Source organism: Bactrocera latifrons, unplaced genomic scaffold (genome assembly GCF_001853355.1).
Source record: "Bactrocera latifrons isolate USDA-ARS-PBARC rearing strain unplaced genomic scaffold, ASM185335v1 scaffold_51, whole genome shotgun sequence".
NCBI lineage: Eukaryota > Metazoa > Arthropoda > Insecta > Diptera > Tephritidae > Bactrocera > Bactrocera latifrons.
Genome location: NW_017537168.1, coordinates 1,062,137 through 1,078,885, shown reverse-complemented (window position 1 = coordinate 1,078,885; position 16,749 = coordinate 1,062,137). Strand labels below are relative to the sequence as shown.

At 32.8% G+C, this 16,749-nt stretch overlaps 1 protein-coding gene across 4 annotated transcripts in view; it reads right to left on the bottom strand.

Moving 5' to 3' along the window:
• Positions 1–16,749, bottom strand: part of LOC108973956 (serine/threonine-protein kinase minibrain) — a 64,977-nt gene that overhangs the window by 6,915 nt on the left and 41,313 nt on the right. For all 4 annotated transcript variants that reach the window (XM_018941506.1, XM_018941507.1, XM_018941504.1 and 1 more), the window contains 6 exons: positions 15,496–15,623; positions 15,061–15,195; positions 8,827–8,998; positions 8,584–8,751; positions 8,218–8,504; positions 6,642–7,308 (listed from right to left, as the gene is read on the bottom strand). In XM_018941506.1, the coding sequence (XP_018797051.1) occupies positions 6,642–7,308; positions 8,218–8,504; positions 8,584–8,751; positions 8,827–8,998; positions 15,061–15,195; positions 15,496–15,623 (1,557 nt within the window). The remainder of the gene's footprint in view (positions 1–6,641; positions 7,309–8,217; positions 8,505–8,583; positions 8,752–8,826; positions 8,999–15,060; positions 15,196–15,495; positions 15,624–16,749) is intronic.

Sequence of the window (16,749 nt, the reverse complement as noted above, 5' to 3'; positions counted from 1 at the left end):
CGAAAACAAAATTACTTTTAGTTAAATGAAACAATATTTACTTAAAAAACAATTTTTTTTTAGAATTTTAACAAAATGCTGCCACAAATTGCCCACACACCGCAGCTTATAATTATTTTGGCTATTTCGTAGTTTTTTATGTGTGTACTTAAAATATTTTTGTTACTTTTCAATTTGTATTCTTTGTTTGCTTTTGTTTTGCTTTTAGTACGGAGAACGGAAATGACGGATTTTAAGGTAATTTGTGTTGGTTTTGCTTTGTTTAAATTTTATTTAAATAATTTTAGCTTAATTTTTGTTTCCTTATTTTAATTTAATGTTTGAAGGTACTACTCTGTAACCGGTTTTGGAGGAGTATATTTGGAAGTACTGGTTTGTTTTGGTTTGCTTGGTTGGTTGGTTTTTGGTTCTTTGCTTGTTTTCATATATGTTTAGTTGTATGTATGTATGTATGTATGTATATTATTTGTGGCTGCTGTGGCTTTTAAGAAGTTGTGAGATTGTTCATATGGGTTTGTGTGTGTATGTAAATGTGGTTTTACTTTAAAAACAATAAAGAAAAATATGTATAGTTTCTGTGGAACGTAGAAAACATTTATTAACATACTCAAAATTTGTTATTATTTATAATATCTTTTAAGCGCAGTTAAAAGTGTCGAAATTTTTGCGGTTGATTAACTTAACGGCCTAAAAGTATGCAGCGTTATACATTTTCTCATGCAGAATCCTTCAAAAATTGAAATGTATGTATTCTGCGAAGTTTTAAAAGCAGGAATAAAACTACGCTTGAAATTAACGCCTAGTAGTATGCAATGTTTGTTAACCCGCTGATTTAGACTTTAAAAAGGCTCAAATTTTTCGCCCAGAAGTATGCTATGTTCGTTCGCTCATTAATTTTGATAAGGTTTTGAGTTGAATTACTCATACGGCAGGCGCCAAAAATTTATATAGTTAAAACGCCTAAAAGTATGCAATATATGTTGTATGTAGATTGTAATAACACCAAAAACCTCGCAATGGAATGCTTAAAAATGCATTGTTCACTTACACAACTCATCCGACACACAAGCAGCGGTGACAATAACTTTTAAACACACTTAAAATAACTATAGCATACCTTTAGGATGTTTCATAATTTCATAAAAATTGCATACTTTCAGGATGACACAGTTAAAATTAACGCATTGCTTTTCATAGGCAACATATTTCAAAACATACATCGTCGCGTTTACTGCTCTCTCGTACGCCTTTAACTGCGCTACATATTTAACTGCACGATTAATTGGTTAAACATTGCCATATAGTGCCTAAAATTGATTTTTTGACTTTATTTTTAGCTTGACGAAATTCGGGTTTTTCATGTCTTTCAAATTTTGTCGTAGTAAATTTTATTTTAGCCGAAAGTTTAGTTTTTTTTTTATTATTTTGTCACGACATTGATTTTTTTTATTGTTTGCCCACAAAAAATATGCAGCATTAATACTTCTAAAGTTGCTATGAGTTTTCAAACGCGCCGAAATATTTTTCCTGTTTTTCAGTTTTTAATTTCTATTTTATAGCCAGAAGCAACTGAGTTTTGAGTTTTCTTATGCATAGCTGCTTCTTTCATATAAAGTCGATAGTTGCATAAATTTAGTTTTACAGATTTGTTTTTTTTTTTTTGTTTTATTATTTTGCAGCTTTTCCAAACATATATGCCGAAATGTTGAATTTTTCATTTTAATTAATTTTAATTTTTTTTTGTTTTCTATTGCATTTTTTTCTTGCCAAACATGTATATCCTTATTTATTAATTTTTAGTTTATTTACCAAAGTACTAAATTATTTTTAAACTCTAATTCTAATTATTTTTTTTGCTTGAAGTTCTGTCTGCCCTTTTTCTTTAGTTTCGTTTCTACCAAATAGTAACTTTTGTCTGTGTTCGTGATAAACGCCATATTTTACATGTGCTGCTTTGCCGTTTTATTATGCATTTATTTCTTTTTGTTTTGCTTCAACTATTTCTAACCTTACAAGTTTTTAATTAAATTTCGATTACGACAATGTTGTACCCAACTAATCTCTAAACTTTAACGCTGGTCTATTAGTTTGCATTACTTAGGTATCTGCATTTTTTTACACTGTGGCAACGCTGCATTTTTGTTTCTATTTTCGCCACAGTATTTGTAAATACAAATTGTGTTCAAATGAAGAAAGCTCTCATACAATTGTTGTTGTTGTTTTTTTTTTTCAATAAATTTCAGCTTTTTTTATTTGTTGGCAGTCAAACGAGCAAATTTTTATTTTCGTATGAAATATTTCGTAGTATGTGTATTAGTATACATATGTATAAATAGTAGTAGGTTGTTAATTTTTTCAGTATTAGTACGAAGTGATAACTTAAGTACTTAGATGCATGATTTTAGTAATGATCACTAAAGTTAACACTATTGAAAATAATATGGCAGCTCCAAAAAAAGCTCCGAAGCTCTTTACACCAGAAAAGCTTACAAGTGCCCTAGTAATTTAATAAAACATTATCATAAAAATTTAATTTTTTACTAGAGACCGCGAGCTTTTGAAAGCTTTTTGGAAATAACCAGAGAAATGCTCCAGAACGCTCAAGAAATTTATGAAAGAAGCCTATGTTGAACAAACTAAAGTTAACGCTGTTGACATGGTAGCTCAAAAAAGCTCCAAAGCTGTTTACAGCAAAAAAGCTTACAAGTCAATTAGTAATTAATCTAATACGTCATCATAGAAAATTAAATTTTCACCAGTGATCGTGGGCTTTTGAAAGCTTTTTTTGCAAACGATCAAAGAACTGCTCTAGAACGCTCATGAAATTTAAAAAACAAGCCGGAGCTTAAGCCATACAGTGACTTTGAAACTTGCAGAAAAGTAAAAAAGAGGTTTAAAAGGGCTTAACTTAACATAGCTGTGCTTTGAAAATCTTATTACGTCACTTCCTTCCAAAAATATATTGAAAACTACGCCCAAAGTTGACAAAAAGCTCAAAAGCTTTTAACATAATTAATGTAAGTTCTAACATAGAAGCGATTTACAAACGGGATTACGGCAATTTTTTTTTATTTATTTATAGAATGCTAAGCCCAAAGTTGACAAAAAACTCAAAAGCTTTTAAGAAATAAATGTAAATTCTAACATAGAAGCGATTTACAAACGGGATTACGGCAATTTTTTTTTATTTATTTATAGAATGCTAAGCCCAAAGTTGACAAAAAACTCAAAAGCTTTTAAGAAATAAATGTAAATTCTAACATAGAAGCGATTTACAAATGTGATTACGGCACTTTCTTCCAAACATATGTTGCAAGCTAAGTCAAAAGTTTACAAAAAGCTCTCTAAAATTTAAATAAAAATTTCTTAAAAATTTTGGCAGCACTAAATTTGTTGTTTTGAGTTACCATATAATTTTCGACAGTGTAAGCGCCTTAAAATATGCAGTATAAAAAGATAAAATATAATAAAAAAAAGAAATTGTTAACGGTTTATTTATGTAGTGTGTTGTTGGATAATTTTGTATATATTTTTTTATATTTTCTTTATACATATGTATGTGTGTACTTTTGTAGAGATCGCTTGGTGTAATATAGGTATGGTTGTATGGATGTAAGTAGTTTTTGTTGTGGTTGGCTGTTTGGGTGTTTGCTTGTGTATAAAACTACATTTTTTTAGTAAATTTTCTTCTTCACCTCCTTCTCTCGTTACTTATCAACCAGATTGCGTCTTAATGCTTACACTTGCTTTTAATCAATTTAAATTTAAGTAATTTTTCACTTAATTAATTTCACGTTCGCATAAATATTATTAAATATATATTTATTTATATATATATATTATATGTATGTAAATGTAAGTATGTATGTATGTATAAGTTAATCGTATGTTTTTTGTTTTTGTTTTTGTATGCAATGAAGTGCTTGTTGCGATGTTATCTACAAAATACCACCAATGCTTGTTATGCACTTGCGTTATGTTGATGATGACAATAATGGTTGGTGACTGATGACGAACCGTTGCGGTTAGGTTTAGCACAACAACAATGTTCTTTCCAACGACTGACTAACTGGAATTGTTCGTCTTAACAGCCTCGTCTCTAACTTAATGCCCACTTGACATTGTTTCCCGATTTATCAGCAGACATCTCGTTTGTACACAGCTTCAAGTTGTTGCTGCCGCTGTTGTTGTTGCTGTAGTGTGCTATTATTTATGTGTGTGCTCTTAATCGCTGTGTAACTGTGTGTTTCCTGCACGCAGGCGCTTAAACGTAGTGCTGTGTCTGTCCGGTACCGCCGCCAACGCCACCGCCTCCACCGCCATATGCACCTGACATGGCTGCTGTTGTTGAACCTGAGGAAGCCGTTGAAGATGAAGATGATGCTAAGCTGCCTTGCTCCCGAGGCAATGCCGGTCATCGCCGATCGTCTGTGTACGCGTCAGTTTCCGTGTGAGTGAGTTAGTAGATGAGAGTTAGTGGATTTCAATTATTTATTCACATAAAATTCATTTGATATTTTTTTTATTTATTTATATAAACATTATAAAAATATTTAGGGTTCAGTGTTGCTTTTTGAGGTTAGGTTAAAAGAGAAAAAAACGCAAAGTTAGTAAATCATAACTATAGTGGATTTTTGAAATATGTTTTCATTGCTTTTCATGCAAATGCGTAGTAACTGAAAAACTTTTAATTAAAAAAAATTATCTAAAAACAAAATTCAAATTTTATGCGAATAGTTAGAACAAAATTTTACTATGACTAGTCTGAAAGCATTATTTCGTGTCCCAAAGTTGTATTTATTACAAGAAAAGTAGAAAGTAATAAATTTCAACAAAAAAAAAAAAAAAAATCAGTTGTGCGGCTTATAAAACATAAAATGACAAAACTGTGTATCCCAAAAGTTTTTCGGTCTACCAAAGTTTAATTTCAAGTTACAAAAAATTATAAATTTAAAAATATGAAGTAATTTTAGAGACACAAGTAACACAATTAATTTGTATTAGAGATAACAAAAATTTTTAAATGTCTCAAATTTTCTTCAAAAATACGCAAATTATACAAAGTACTGTACTAGGGATGTTCCAAAAAATTTTAGAAGGCCAAATTAAATTCCACTCACAAAAAAACTCAAATTTAAATATGCGAAGCGATTTTTCAGTTACAGATAATCTAGAGTTCCACTAGGGATGTCCCCATTTTTCAGTTACAAATAAGCTAGAGTTGTACTAGGGATGTCCCAAAAATTTTAAGTGTCTCAAATTAAATTCCACTCACAAAATATTCAAATTTAAAAATACGAAACGATTTTTCAGTTACAGATATTCTAGAGTTCTACTAGACATGTCCCAAAAAAATTAAGTGTCTCAAAGATAAATTTTTACATACACAAAACAAGTTTAAAAATACGAAATTTAGTTATCTAGAGTTTTACTAAGGATGTCCCAAAAGATTTTAAGTGTCCCAAATAAAATTAGAGCTTAAAAATCAAATTTAAAAATACGAAGTATGTTTTCAATTACTAATAAGCTAGAGTTGTACTAGGGGTGTTCCAAAAAAGTGTTTTCTCCAAAAATTCAGTTTCTACATACAAAAAAAACAACATATTGAAAAATAAAAAGTAAATTTTCTAATGCATATAACCCAAAGTTGGTTTAAGGCTGTCCCAAAATAAAAATATTGTTATTCTTTTTTACAAAAAACTGAACACGCACATAAAAACAATATTACAACTAAAACTACATTTAGTGGCTGTAGTCTAAAACTAAAACCCCCGCAGCAACAAAAAGATGCCAGTTGTGCTGCTTTTTAGCATTGAAAAAAGTTGTATGAGCTCATTTTGTATGCCACTGTGCCCGGAGCCACAGTTTTTTTATTTGTACTTTCGGAAGGTTTACAAAAATTATTATTTTAACTCATAGATGAATGAATCTTGTAAATATGGTAATAAATTAAACATATGTTCGCTTGTAAATAAGTAAATTATACTAAATAAGTGCATGTCATTAATAATAAATTACAGCTTTAAGTACAAGTACGTATGTATGTATGCAAAAATGTATAAATAAATATGTAGTACGTATGTAAATGAAAAACATACACAACTATTACAGTTTTGCGCTGGCGACACACGCGTGCGTTAGAGTGGGAAGAAACTTAAAGCACGTGATATAATACTTTTCTTAAAAATTTACTGTTACTGTTACTAGCTGTCTAAACCGCTATATTGTTGACAAATTATATGTACACATGTACATTCGTGTGCAAAACTGCATTTCGCTATACGCAAACTTGTGCGCCAAGTGCCTAACTTTAGAGAACTATGGCTAAGAACACAAAATATGAATTTTTTTTATTTTTTGCTAGCACGTTTTGCTATGTAAATACTTAAAAATAAATGCTCAATAAATAAAAACTACATTTGCAGTTAAATGTATAATCGAAAAACATAAATGATGAACAAAAAAACAAAAAAAAAAAAAACATCAACGCAAATCGTCTTCTTCTTTCCAGCAGTCCTTTTAAACTGTTAAAGGAGTGCTTATTTATATATGTATGTATGTTTGTGTGGCTGCATTAGTTTTGCGCGTGTGTAAGTGTTTGCTTATACTTTATGAAAATTTGAAGCGTTTAATGGACTCACCATGCGCTTGTGGCTCTGGATGTTGCAACGCAGCGGTCGACACCAACTGTTGCTGCTGGCTCTGTTGTTGCTGTTGCTGTTGATTGCCCACTACCATCGCTACAGACGATGATGTTGAACTCACCGACGGTGATGATATTGCTATGCTCGCTGCTGTATTCGTACCCTCATCGGTTGTACGTTTAAAGAAATTATGTTGCAAGGCATAGTACGGTGTTACACGTGTCTTCGGATCGAAATCCAACATTCGCAATATTAAGTCTTTGAATTTCAGATAATCCGCCACCGAGTGACCGGGCTCATCGAGACGCCGACCGCCCGGTCCGCCCGTTTCGACGCCAAGTATATCGTGTAGCTTACGTGAACCTGGCGGTTTATATTTACGTCCATTTTGACTCTTCTTCAACATATACGAACCGTCCGCGACTTTATCGAAGAACTTACGCGTCTTATGCGCTTGATCGAGTAAATATTTCGGCGGCATGCCGAGCACCTCGACGATTTTGTTCATTTGATCGCCTTCATTGCAGCCGGAAAAGAGCGGCTCACCGGTATGCATCTCCACTAGAATGCAGCCGAGTGACCACATGTCAATCGCCAAATCGTAGGGTATACCGAGTAGCACTTCCGGCGAACGATAGAAACGTGATTGAATATATTGGTATATCTGTGGAGGGGTAAGTAATAAGAAAGTTAGGTTATGTTTAACAAACAAATTTTAGTAAAAAATAAGTGGATTTGGTAAGTTTTTAAGTGGATTTGGTTAAGTATGAAGAAAGTTAGGTTATGTTCAACAAAGATCAACGCAAAATTTCTTAAAGATATATTGTTAAATGATACAAGTTACAAGTTTCCCTTATGGCTTTGATTTGGATCGATCGGTTTGTATGGCAGCCATAAGCTGTAGTGGACCGATATCGGCGGTTTCAACAAATGAGCAGATTTTTGGAAAGGAAAATAACTTTCCAAAATTTCAGTTCGACATCTCAAAAAATGACGGACTAGTTCGCGTATATACATACGGACATGGCTACCGGACTATAACGGAATGTTTTTTGATGTCTCCTATCGAACTGAGACCTGTAGCTTCCAGATAAGGCGCATAATGAACTTCTCTTCCAGCAGTTTCTAATGGTATGTGTTCGTAGAAATCATCCCTGCAGTCATCTGCTTGAACCGGAACTGCAGCATTCCTTCCTCAACTACGTCGACGATATAATCCAATACGCCGACCCGCACGCAACTAACTTCAAACATGCACTAACCGCCATTCACAGCTTCGTTCTGGATACTATAGCAGCTTAAACTCCTACTTAACAGAATCGACCCCGACATATCAAATATAGGACCAGCATTCAACGAGTGCCCGCATGAACTCTAGTCCTCGCATGACACGATAACAAATACTAAATTGTCTAAGCTCGTCACGCTGATATTTTATATACAAATATTTTAAATATTTTTTTCCGAGTGTTACAAACTTCTTGACAAAAACTTAATTTTAACTTAAATTTCTCTTTTCGAATTATTTACCATTTTCCACACACATAAATCCCTTATTTGCATTTGTACTCACTCTTTGTCCTAGCTGACATGAACTGCCAAAGTCTACAATCTTAATTGCTGAACGCTTTGGATTGCAAAGCAATATATTCTCGGGCTTTAGATCACAGTGGATTATATTCAGTTCTGGTGTACTCAAAAAGAGCAGTGCAGTGCAAAGCTGTTGGGCAAATTTACGTGTTAGATTCAGTGAAACACCGCGGAAATTCGTATTCCGTAGTAGATCGTATAAATTGTAGGAGAGCAATTCGAACACTAAACATAAATGATTGCGCCACATAAAATGCCGTTTCAATTTAACTGCAATGGTAAACAAGCAAATATAGGTTAAGTAAAAAGTGCAAAAAAAAAATTAGAAAATGTTCCACAAACAACGTACCAATATAGTATTTGTTTTCGGCATCTGCACGATTCATCATCTCCAATAACTTCACTTCGATTTGTGCCTGATTTAGGAACGGTTTCTTATTTTTAATAATTTTTATCGCAACGTGACACTGTTCTTCGTGGTCGTAAGCCTTGACCACTTGTCCAAAACTGCCTTTACCTATTTGATTGAAGAAAATTATAAAATATATTAGTAAGCGTGCACATTTGGTAATAGCTAAAATGGATGACGTACCAATGAGCGAATCAATTTCGTAGCGATCCAAGAATTTTTCACCATTTTTTATTATATAATCGTGATTATCATCATCGTAACCGTCGTTATATAATTTTCGCTCCTTCTTATTAGAGGAGTCATCCTCGCCTTGGGTCTGTTGAGCGCGTCGTTTCTTTTTCGCATAGTAAACCTGCAAATACGCAGAAATATCGTTTGCTATAGTTCGCATATAATATAAATATAAATTGACATATTTTCTATTGGTGGAATGTTAAAAAAATTAGGAAAAGTTCTGCGCGTGTCGTACAAACCCTTAAAACTTTATTTTGACAATTATCAAATCCCATAGCAAAATAAAAACTAAAATTTACTACGAAAAATTTGAAAAAAAAAAACACCTACGACAAAACAGAAATGTCAAATTTTAGTTTGAAAATGTATGCCAGAAGGCTGTTGGAAATTAAAACCAAAATATTTATTCTTTAAATAATTTGTTTTAATTATATATTATATAAAAAATTCCAAAAAATTTAAATAAATTTGTTTAGATATCTGTGCAAATGTAAAAAAATAGAGCTTTACCAAAAGCTCAAACAATAACTTTCACATTTATGACAACACAATACTCATCATCTTACCACTGATATCGAAGCTTTCGCACTAGCTTTCATATTTTCCAAACCAACAACAATTTCAAAATTAGCAAAGCTCTTTTCAGTGATCTTTAACGTTTTTAAAAACAAAAGTTTCCCTAATAGTTTTGACATTTATGATAAAAAGGGTGTCGTTCAAGCGCCTTTCTTTCGTTTGCAACGAGTTTTAGAACCTTCAAGGTAATAGTAATCGATATTTTTTAATTTTTTAAGTTACTTTATTTACAGACCAATATTATCACGTTTAAATACTTAGCGCTAATTAAGCTTTTCCGAAAGGTCCAAATAAAAGCGTTTTTAAATTTGTGATCCAATTTATGCTCTCAGGTTTGCATATAATATTGTGGCACAATGAAGCTTAAAGCTTGCACACAAGCTTTTAACTACTATTTTTTTGTGCGCAAGCTTTTTATATGAAATTTATAGTTTCGTTACGCTACTGTTCGTGTTTGAAACAATATTTAATCCTGAAAATGCAAGAAATCAAGCTTTAATTAAAGCCTGAAAAAACTTTTACATTTTTTTAACCCTTAACTTTTATTCCCAAAATGAAAAAAATAACGAAAATATTGTTACAAATCAAATGAAACTTTACCAAATTCAAAGCTTTTAAGAAATATTTGAAATATGTACGTCTCTCATTTTATTCTAAGTGGAGTAAGGATTTTCATAAAATTACTGAGCTTTAGAAAAACCATTGGGCTTTCAAATTGTATTTGAGATATTTAAGTCTCTCATTCAATTCTAAGTGAAAGTTAGGCAAGAACTTTCAAAAAATTAATGAGCTTTCGTAAAACCATTGAGCTTTCGAAAAATATTTGAGAATATCTTATATGTTCGTGAACATCAAACGAAAGCTTAAGGCTATACCTTCATAGACTCAGTTATTTACCGACTGCAGCCGAAAAGTATGCAACAGTTACATAAGTACTATTCATTTTAAGGCTAATCTCTTTGAGATGAAAGAAAATGAGATGAATCTCGCTACTCAAATGTGTTTCGGCTATGAAAGAATCATAATTTCACTTTTATAGTGACGCCTAAGGGCATGTTACATTTCAAGAGAAAACGCCATATTTCAATACTGAATGTATAAAAAATAAAGTGAAGGCGTTTGGCTTAATTTACTGCTTGACGCTGTAAAAAGAGCGCTTTTAAGTATGCAACAACTTATAAGTTTAGCAATAAAAAAATTTACAAAATTTTAAGCGCCTAAATGTATGCAAATGTATTCGAATAAATAGCATTTGTTTTGGCTATTTATGGGATAGGATTGTCTACGGCTATTGAGTTCAATACTTTTATATGTAACAGGTTTTATTTCCACGCCAAAAACTATGCAATGCTTTATCGGGCATATATAGTAATACAAAAATTAAGTTCCATTAGAAAAAGCTAGGGGAAAAAAACTCGTGTTGAAAACATTTTGAATAAAAAAGCAGTCTCTAAATAGCAAATTAAAAGAAAGTTCAGAGGAAGGAGGCATAACAAGCAACGTAATAAGAGTAGTGGCAACAAAGAGCAAAAATAATAGAGAATGAGAGTGGTGAACACAGAAAGGGCAACTAGGAAAAGAGAAATGTAAACAGTAAACCGGTGAGGTGACAAAGCGACAGGCAGTCAGACAGAAAGTAATTTTCACAGTAAAGGGGCTAACAAAGGCAGGGATGAAGAGCATATGGCAAAAGTTAATGCAGGCATGGTAGGGGCGCGCGCTTCATACGGGGATAGCAACAGTGATAACCCTAAGCGAACTCACATACAACCATGCGTTGAGCAATATACCTGCACAGTCGAAACGGAATGAAACAACGAATTGGAAGAATGCCAAAGCGGAAAAGTTGTTGCTAACGCCACAAACATTAGCAGGGAAAGTCAAAACGTCGATAATGGTCAGAAAATGCGCGCGCCTGTTCGTATGTGTGATTGTCGTAGTTTACACACACATACACAGAAAACCAAATAACTGTTTGTATGGCTATGTAAGCGCACGGATACGCAAGCGCGCGCAGTGTATGTATACTGCGCGTGTATATGTAAGGACATGAAGCGACTATGTCGCTATACATATGATGAATGAACGAGAAGGATATGAGAAGAATGATGCTGCAACATTTTGGAGAGATTTGCAGCCATTATAAAATCAACAGCCGACGTCAAGGGGCTGAGCAACAAAGCAGGCAGCGAGACCGAAAGAGCGAGAGCGCACGCATTTACTTGCAGCAGAGAGCGAGCGAACTGTTTGGTGTGCGCCTAAAAAGCTGCAAGGCAAGCCGATATGCACATACGTATGAAAGTACATATGTGTGCGACAGGCAGCAAACCAGCAAGCCAGCCAGCCAGCTGCGGCCGCAATACAAACAAGCCGAAACAATGTAGGGAAATTGTAGAAAAATATAGAGAAATAGAAATGAAACGCTTAAAAATGGGTGTATGCCGATGCGTAGACGCCAGCAGCGCTGTAACTGTTGACGCGTTGCAACGCGCCAGCCGACAGACAGCACCACTAAATGTGCGCCGCATAGAGGGTCTATGGCGACAGACATTCAAGCTGGTTGTCGGCTGCCGTGTGCCGCGGTGTGAAGTCGGCTATGGTGGTGTGGTGGTGGTGGTGGTGGTAGTGCTGACAGCCAGCAGCAGCAGCAGCCACTGAAATTGGAGATGTTTGCTGTGCTGTGCATAGTGCAGCGTCGTCCTTCGGCGGTATAGAATTTCCGTAGTGGCGCAACAAAAAACAAAAATGATGGAGGAAACTATTGCAGCAGATGTTGGAGGCTATGTTAAGACGGGTAAAATCAATTGACGTTTGAAATGGCAAACCGAAATAGCCTGTTTTTGGCCAACACTGAGGCGGTGTGTAAATCGGTTGGAGTGAGAAATCGAAAGGATATGTTAGACTAACGGGATGTAATTACTGGGGATGCATATAAAACAGTTAGTATTGCCTGAATGCATATGTATGTACGTATGTATGTGGTATTAAAAGATATTTCATGCGACTTAGAAGAATAGAAAAATTAGGATTAATAAGCAAAATTTAAACAAAAACATTTAAAAGAAATGTAATAAAAAAATAAAAAGGACTAAAGAAAAATAAAAATGTTTAAAGTAAAAAATAAAGTGAAAAATAAGAAATAAATTTTTATAAAACACAAAAACAAAAACAAGTTCTCTAAAAAATAAAAGTAAATTTTAAATAGAAAGAAAAATAATTAAAAAATTTTTGATTAATTCAAACGCAATTAAACAATTTTTAATTTTTAAAAAATTCTATGGTTTTGAAATGAAGTAAAAATTCCATGAAAACTGATATTTTACATTGAAAGGATCAAATGCAACAGCTAATAACCTTCGAGACTCATCGAATTAAAAATTGTAAAAATTCTATGTTTTTGGATGAATGTACATATGTATGGTAGATAAAAAAGATACTGGTATACAGAGAAGATGAAAAGATTATGTGCTCTCAATGTTATTTACTGATGCTACGAAAATGGGAACTTTTTATATTGCCGCAATTTAATACAAAATCAAAATCGAGGTTATTTAGAGCGTAAATACCTTTAAAATCGCATTTAAAATATCCTATATTTTCGATGCTTATCAAATCAAAAGAATGCATTTGTTAAAAAAAAAAAAAAAACGCAAACCCTAGAAATAGGGCGTTACGATTTTTCTACGTTTTTCACAAATTATAATATTTTACGCTGCTATTTATGACAAAAATGCTAAAACAGAGTTTATTTTTCGTGAAAAGTTATTTATAAGCATATTTAAATTATTCTATGTTTTCGATGTTTTGCAATAAAGTATAAGCTCAATAAAAAATTCATTTTAAAGTATGTTACATGCTTTTCATGTTTATATACGAATGCTATGAAAACTAGTTTTTCCAATAATACCACAATTTATTACAAAAACATTCAAAAAGCCGAAAAGTGAGTTTATTTAGCGTTCATACATATAAAAATGTACTTCTAAAATATTCTATGTTTTCGATGTTTATGAATATCAAAAAAAAAAAATAATAATATTAAAAAATTTGTATGTTTTCGGAAGAATCAGTAAGACATGAATCACGGGCAATATTTATACGGAAACATTTTTACGTTGGCATACACATTGGTACTGCTACAAAATCAATGCCAGGACACATGTTAAATGATTTAAAATCAATTTGAACATCAGATATTTTACTCGATGTCGTCAATTGTTATTTGCAACTATTATTGTTGCCTATTTTTACAAACGCAAGCACACTCGCATGCACACAAACAAGCACACGTGCGCCGAAAGTAACAAAAACTGCCAAGAAAGATACTTTGCCGACAGTGAGTATGCGGCAAGGCGGAGGGCTGAGAATGTAGAAGCGCACAGATTGAAGCGCCGAGGAGATCTGCAAGAGCTAAGTGCACAAATATATGATGTATGAATGTATGTACGTATAAACGGCTGACCGCAGTAGTTTAGAATTTCACAGAATCGGCCCACGCGTTGAGTAAAGTCTTCCCTCAACCGCCAGCAACTAAAAGGCAATTCAATGACTTTGACTGCGTATGTGTTTGAATGCGAGTGTTTGTGTGCATTTGTGTACGCTGACGCAGGTGGCAACAAAGTTGCAGATGCGAAATTTCGTCGCTTTTGTTGTTCGGATTGCTGTTTGAGGCAGCTGATGATGAAAAGTCATCGCTGACGAGCGCTTGGGTCAAGGGCGGCGGCATACAACTACTAATGGTTGTGTATAAAATATCTACAAATATTGGTATCATTTTTGTTGTATCTGTCAACGGCAGCAACAATTACGACAATGATAAAAGTTGAAGGAGATGCAACCGCACATAGTGCGAAAATAAAAAGAGCAAAACAAGAATAATGGCCATGTTGTTATACGAAAATGTGCTATTGCTTTCGTTATACTATTTGTATAACGGTAAAAATAAGTGTTAAGTTTTTAATTAAGAACATGTAAAAGCTAAGTGGTATTTTTGTGTACTATTCCGTACAAAACATGAACAGATTAATGTCAGGAAAAAACATAGAATACTGAAAATAGTGAAAAGACAAATAATTCAATTAAAATAGTGCAAGGAGTGACTTGAGACATGATATTTCAGCCCAAATAAAAACATCGAAAACATAGAATGGACAAAAATGTATGAAATTATGCGTTTCAATATAAAAACAAAAAAATATTAATCTCTCTTTACGAATTCCGATGCGTCAATAAACCAAAATTGGAAAAATAACATGAACGAGAATGTTGGCAAATACGAGTTTCAGTATTAAGAACCAAAACAAAAATGTAACGATTGTTTGAGGAGGGCGATACATCAAAAACATAAAATGATTTTGAAATATTAGTATCAAAAATATTATAACAGCAGTTTAAGGATGCCGTTTAAACTATTAAAACAACGAAACATAGAATAACTATCTTTCACATATTTTGGAACTCAAAACTAATTTGTGAACTCGTAAAAAATTAGAAGCAAATTCTGTATTAGCTGACCATATTTTAACACGAGTTACGAAACTACATATATATATCACGCTCCATTACTGCTTTTATTAATTGCCACAAAACTATCTTGGTACTTACCTCATTTATATGCTTGTAGGTCTTTATTAAATCCACACTTAATTTTCTCAACGGCGCCGTAGCTGGATCACGAAAATGTGATGGAATTCGTGCCTGCATGGCACGCACCTCAGACGATGACGTCGGACTAGATCGCTATAAGAAACGAACAAAGAAATTGATATAATAAAATTTAAAACAATGTGGCAAAGTGTTGCATGTAAGCCACAGAGTAATGATGACTATCAAATCTACAATAAAATAGGTCATGAAAGTAATAATAAATTAGCAATTAGTAAATTGCAAAATACGTGAAAATTGAAGCAATCACATCGGTAGTTTGAGACTTCGAAAAGCAAATTCATTTTAAGGAAATTATTTTTGCAGAAAAAAATTATAAATTTTTGAACATAATTTCATAAGTATGATTTTATTTTTGAGTTTATGTTCACTTACATGATGCATGACATCTCGATGTGTTGCAGGAAGCTCTTCTTCGTCCACAAATCGTCCGTAGAGCGGCGCATGACGTTGACGTCCTGACTCGCCACTTACTGCCGCGCTGGATACATAAACTGCGGATACTGCAGAAGAAGAGAAAATATTTTACATTTTTATGCAAGCAATATATGAAATATTTTTATAAAAATTTTCTAGTAATTTGTTTTATTGACGGTAATATATAATTAAACACTAAAATAATATTAGAGCTACTTATTACATATTTTATGAGTAAAAAAGTAATTTTTCTTAAAGAAAAAGTAATTCTCTGTAAAAATGCCATTCAAATACAAGATTATTAAATTAGACTGCATAAACGTACATTGCTAGTCGCTAATAATATAAAAATATGATTTCTTACTAATTATCGGTACATAATCGATTAATTCTTTACAGCTTGTTCACACTGTGGTCAATACATTTTTTATGGTTACACAGAATTTATTTATAATAACCAATAAATATTCCTTGATATGAGGGGATATAAAATTTTAGATTTTTGAGATTCAAGTTTCAACGAAAACATACGTATTTTAAAATTAAATTCAAAATTCAAATTCGAAATAGTTTTATTTTTAGCATTAACGAAATGAAGAAAATAGTATCGTGGAATTACCATTAGAGAAAGTAAGGCAATCAGGCAAGTACAGTATATTTTAAGCTCCATATGCAGACCTAGCTGATAATATTATATTTCCAGTTTTAAACCAAAAAGCCAAAAGTGCATTGCACCGAAAATATGCAAAATTATTTTTAATGTGTACAAAAATAAGCATTATAATATCGAGCGCACGGAAATAATGATTGTCAAACTGGGGCAAACCGTTATACATATGTATGTATGTATGCATGTATATAGGCGCAGGTGCTGCCTACGCCGCAAATAGCGAGACGTCAGATAAATGTGAGCATCACCTAAAAAGACCGGGCGCTGCCAAGAAGCAAAATAGTCGCGTGAGCTCCGACATACACATAAACACAAGTGCATTTATGTGTGCATAAATTACAGCGGAAAAAAAACTAAACACTTAATAAAGAGGCGATTATAACATACATATGGCAGTGTGTGTAATTTACAGCCGGGGGCGACCTACTAAAATATTAGCAAAACAAAAATAAAATTAAGAAAGCGAAAAGAAAAAAATTTAATATAAAAAAAAAACAAAAATAAAATAAAATAAAGTAAAAGGAATATGAGATATAAAAAAA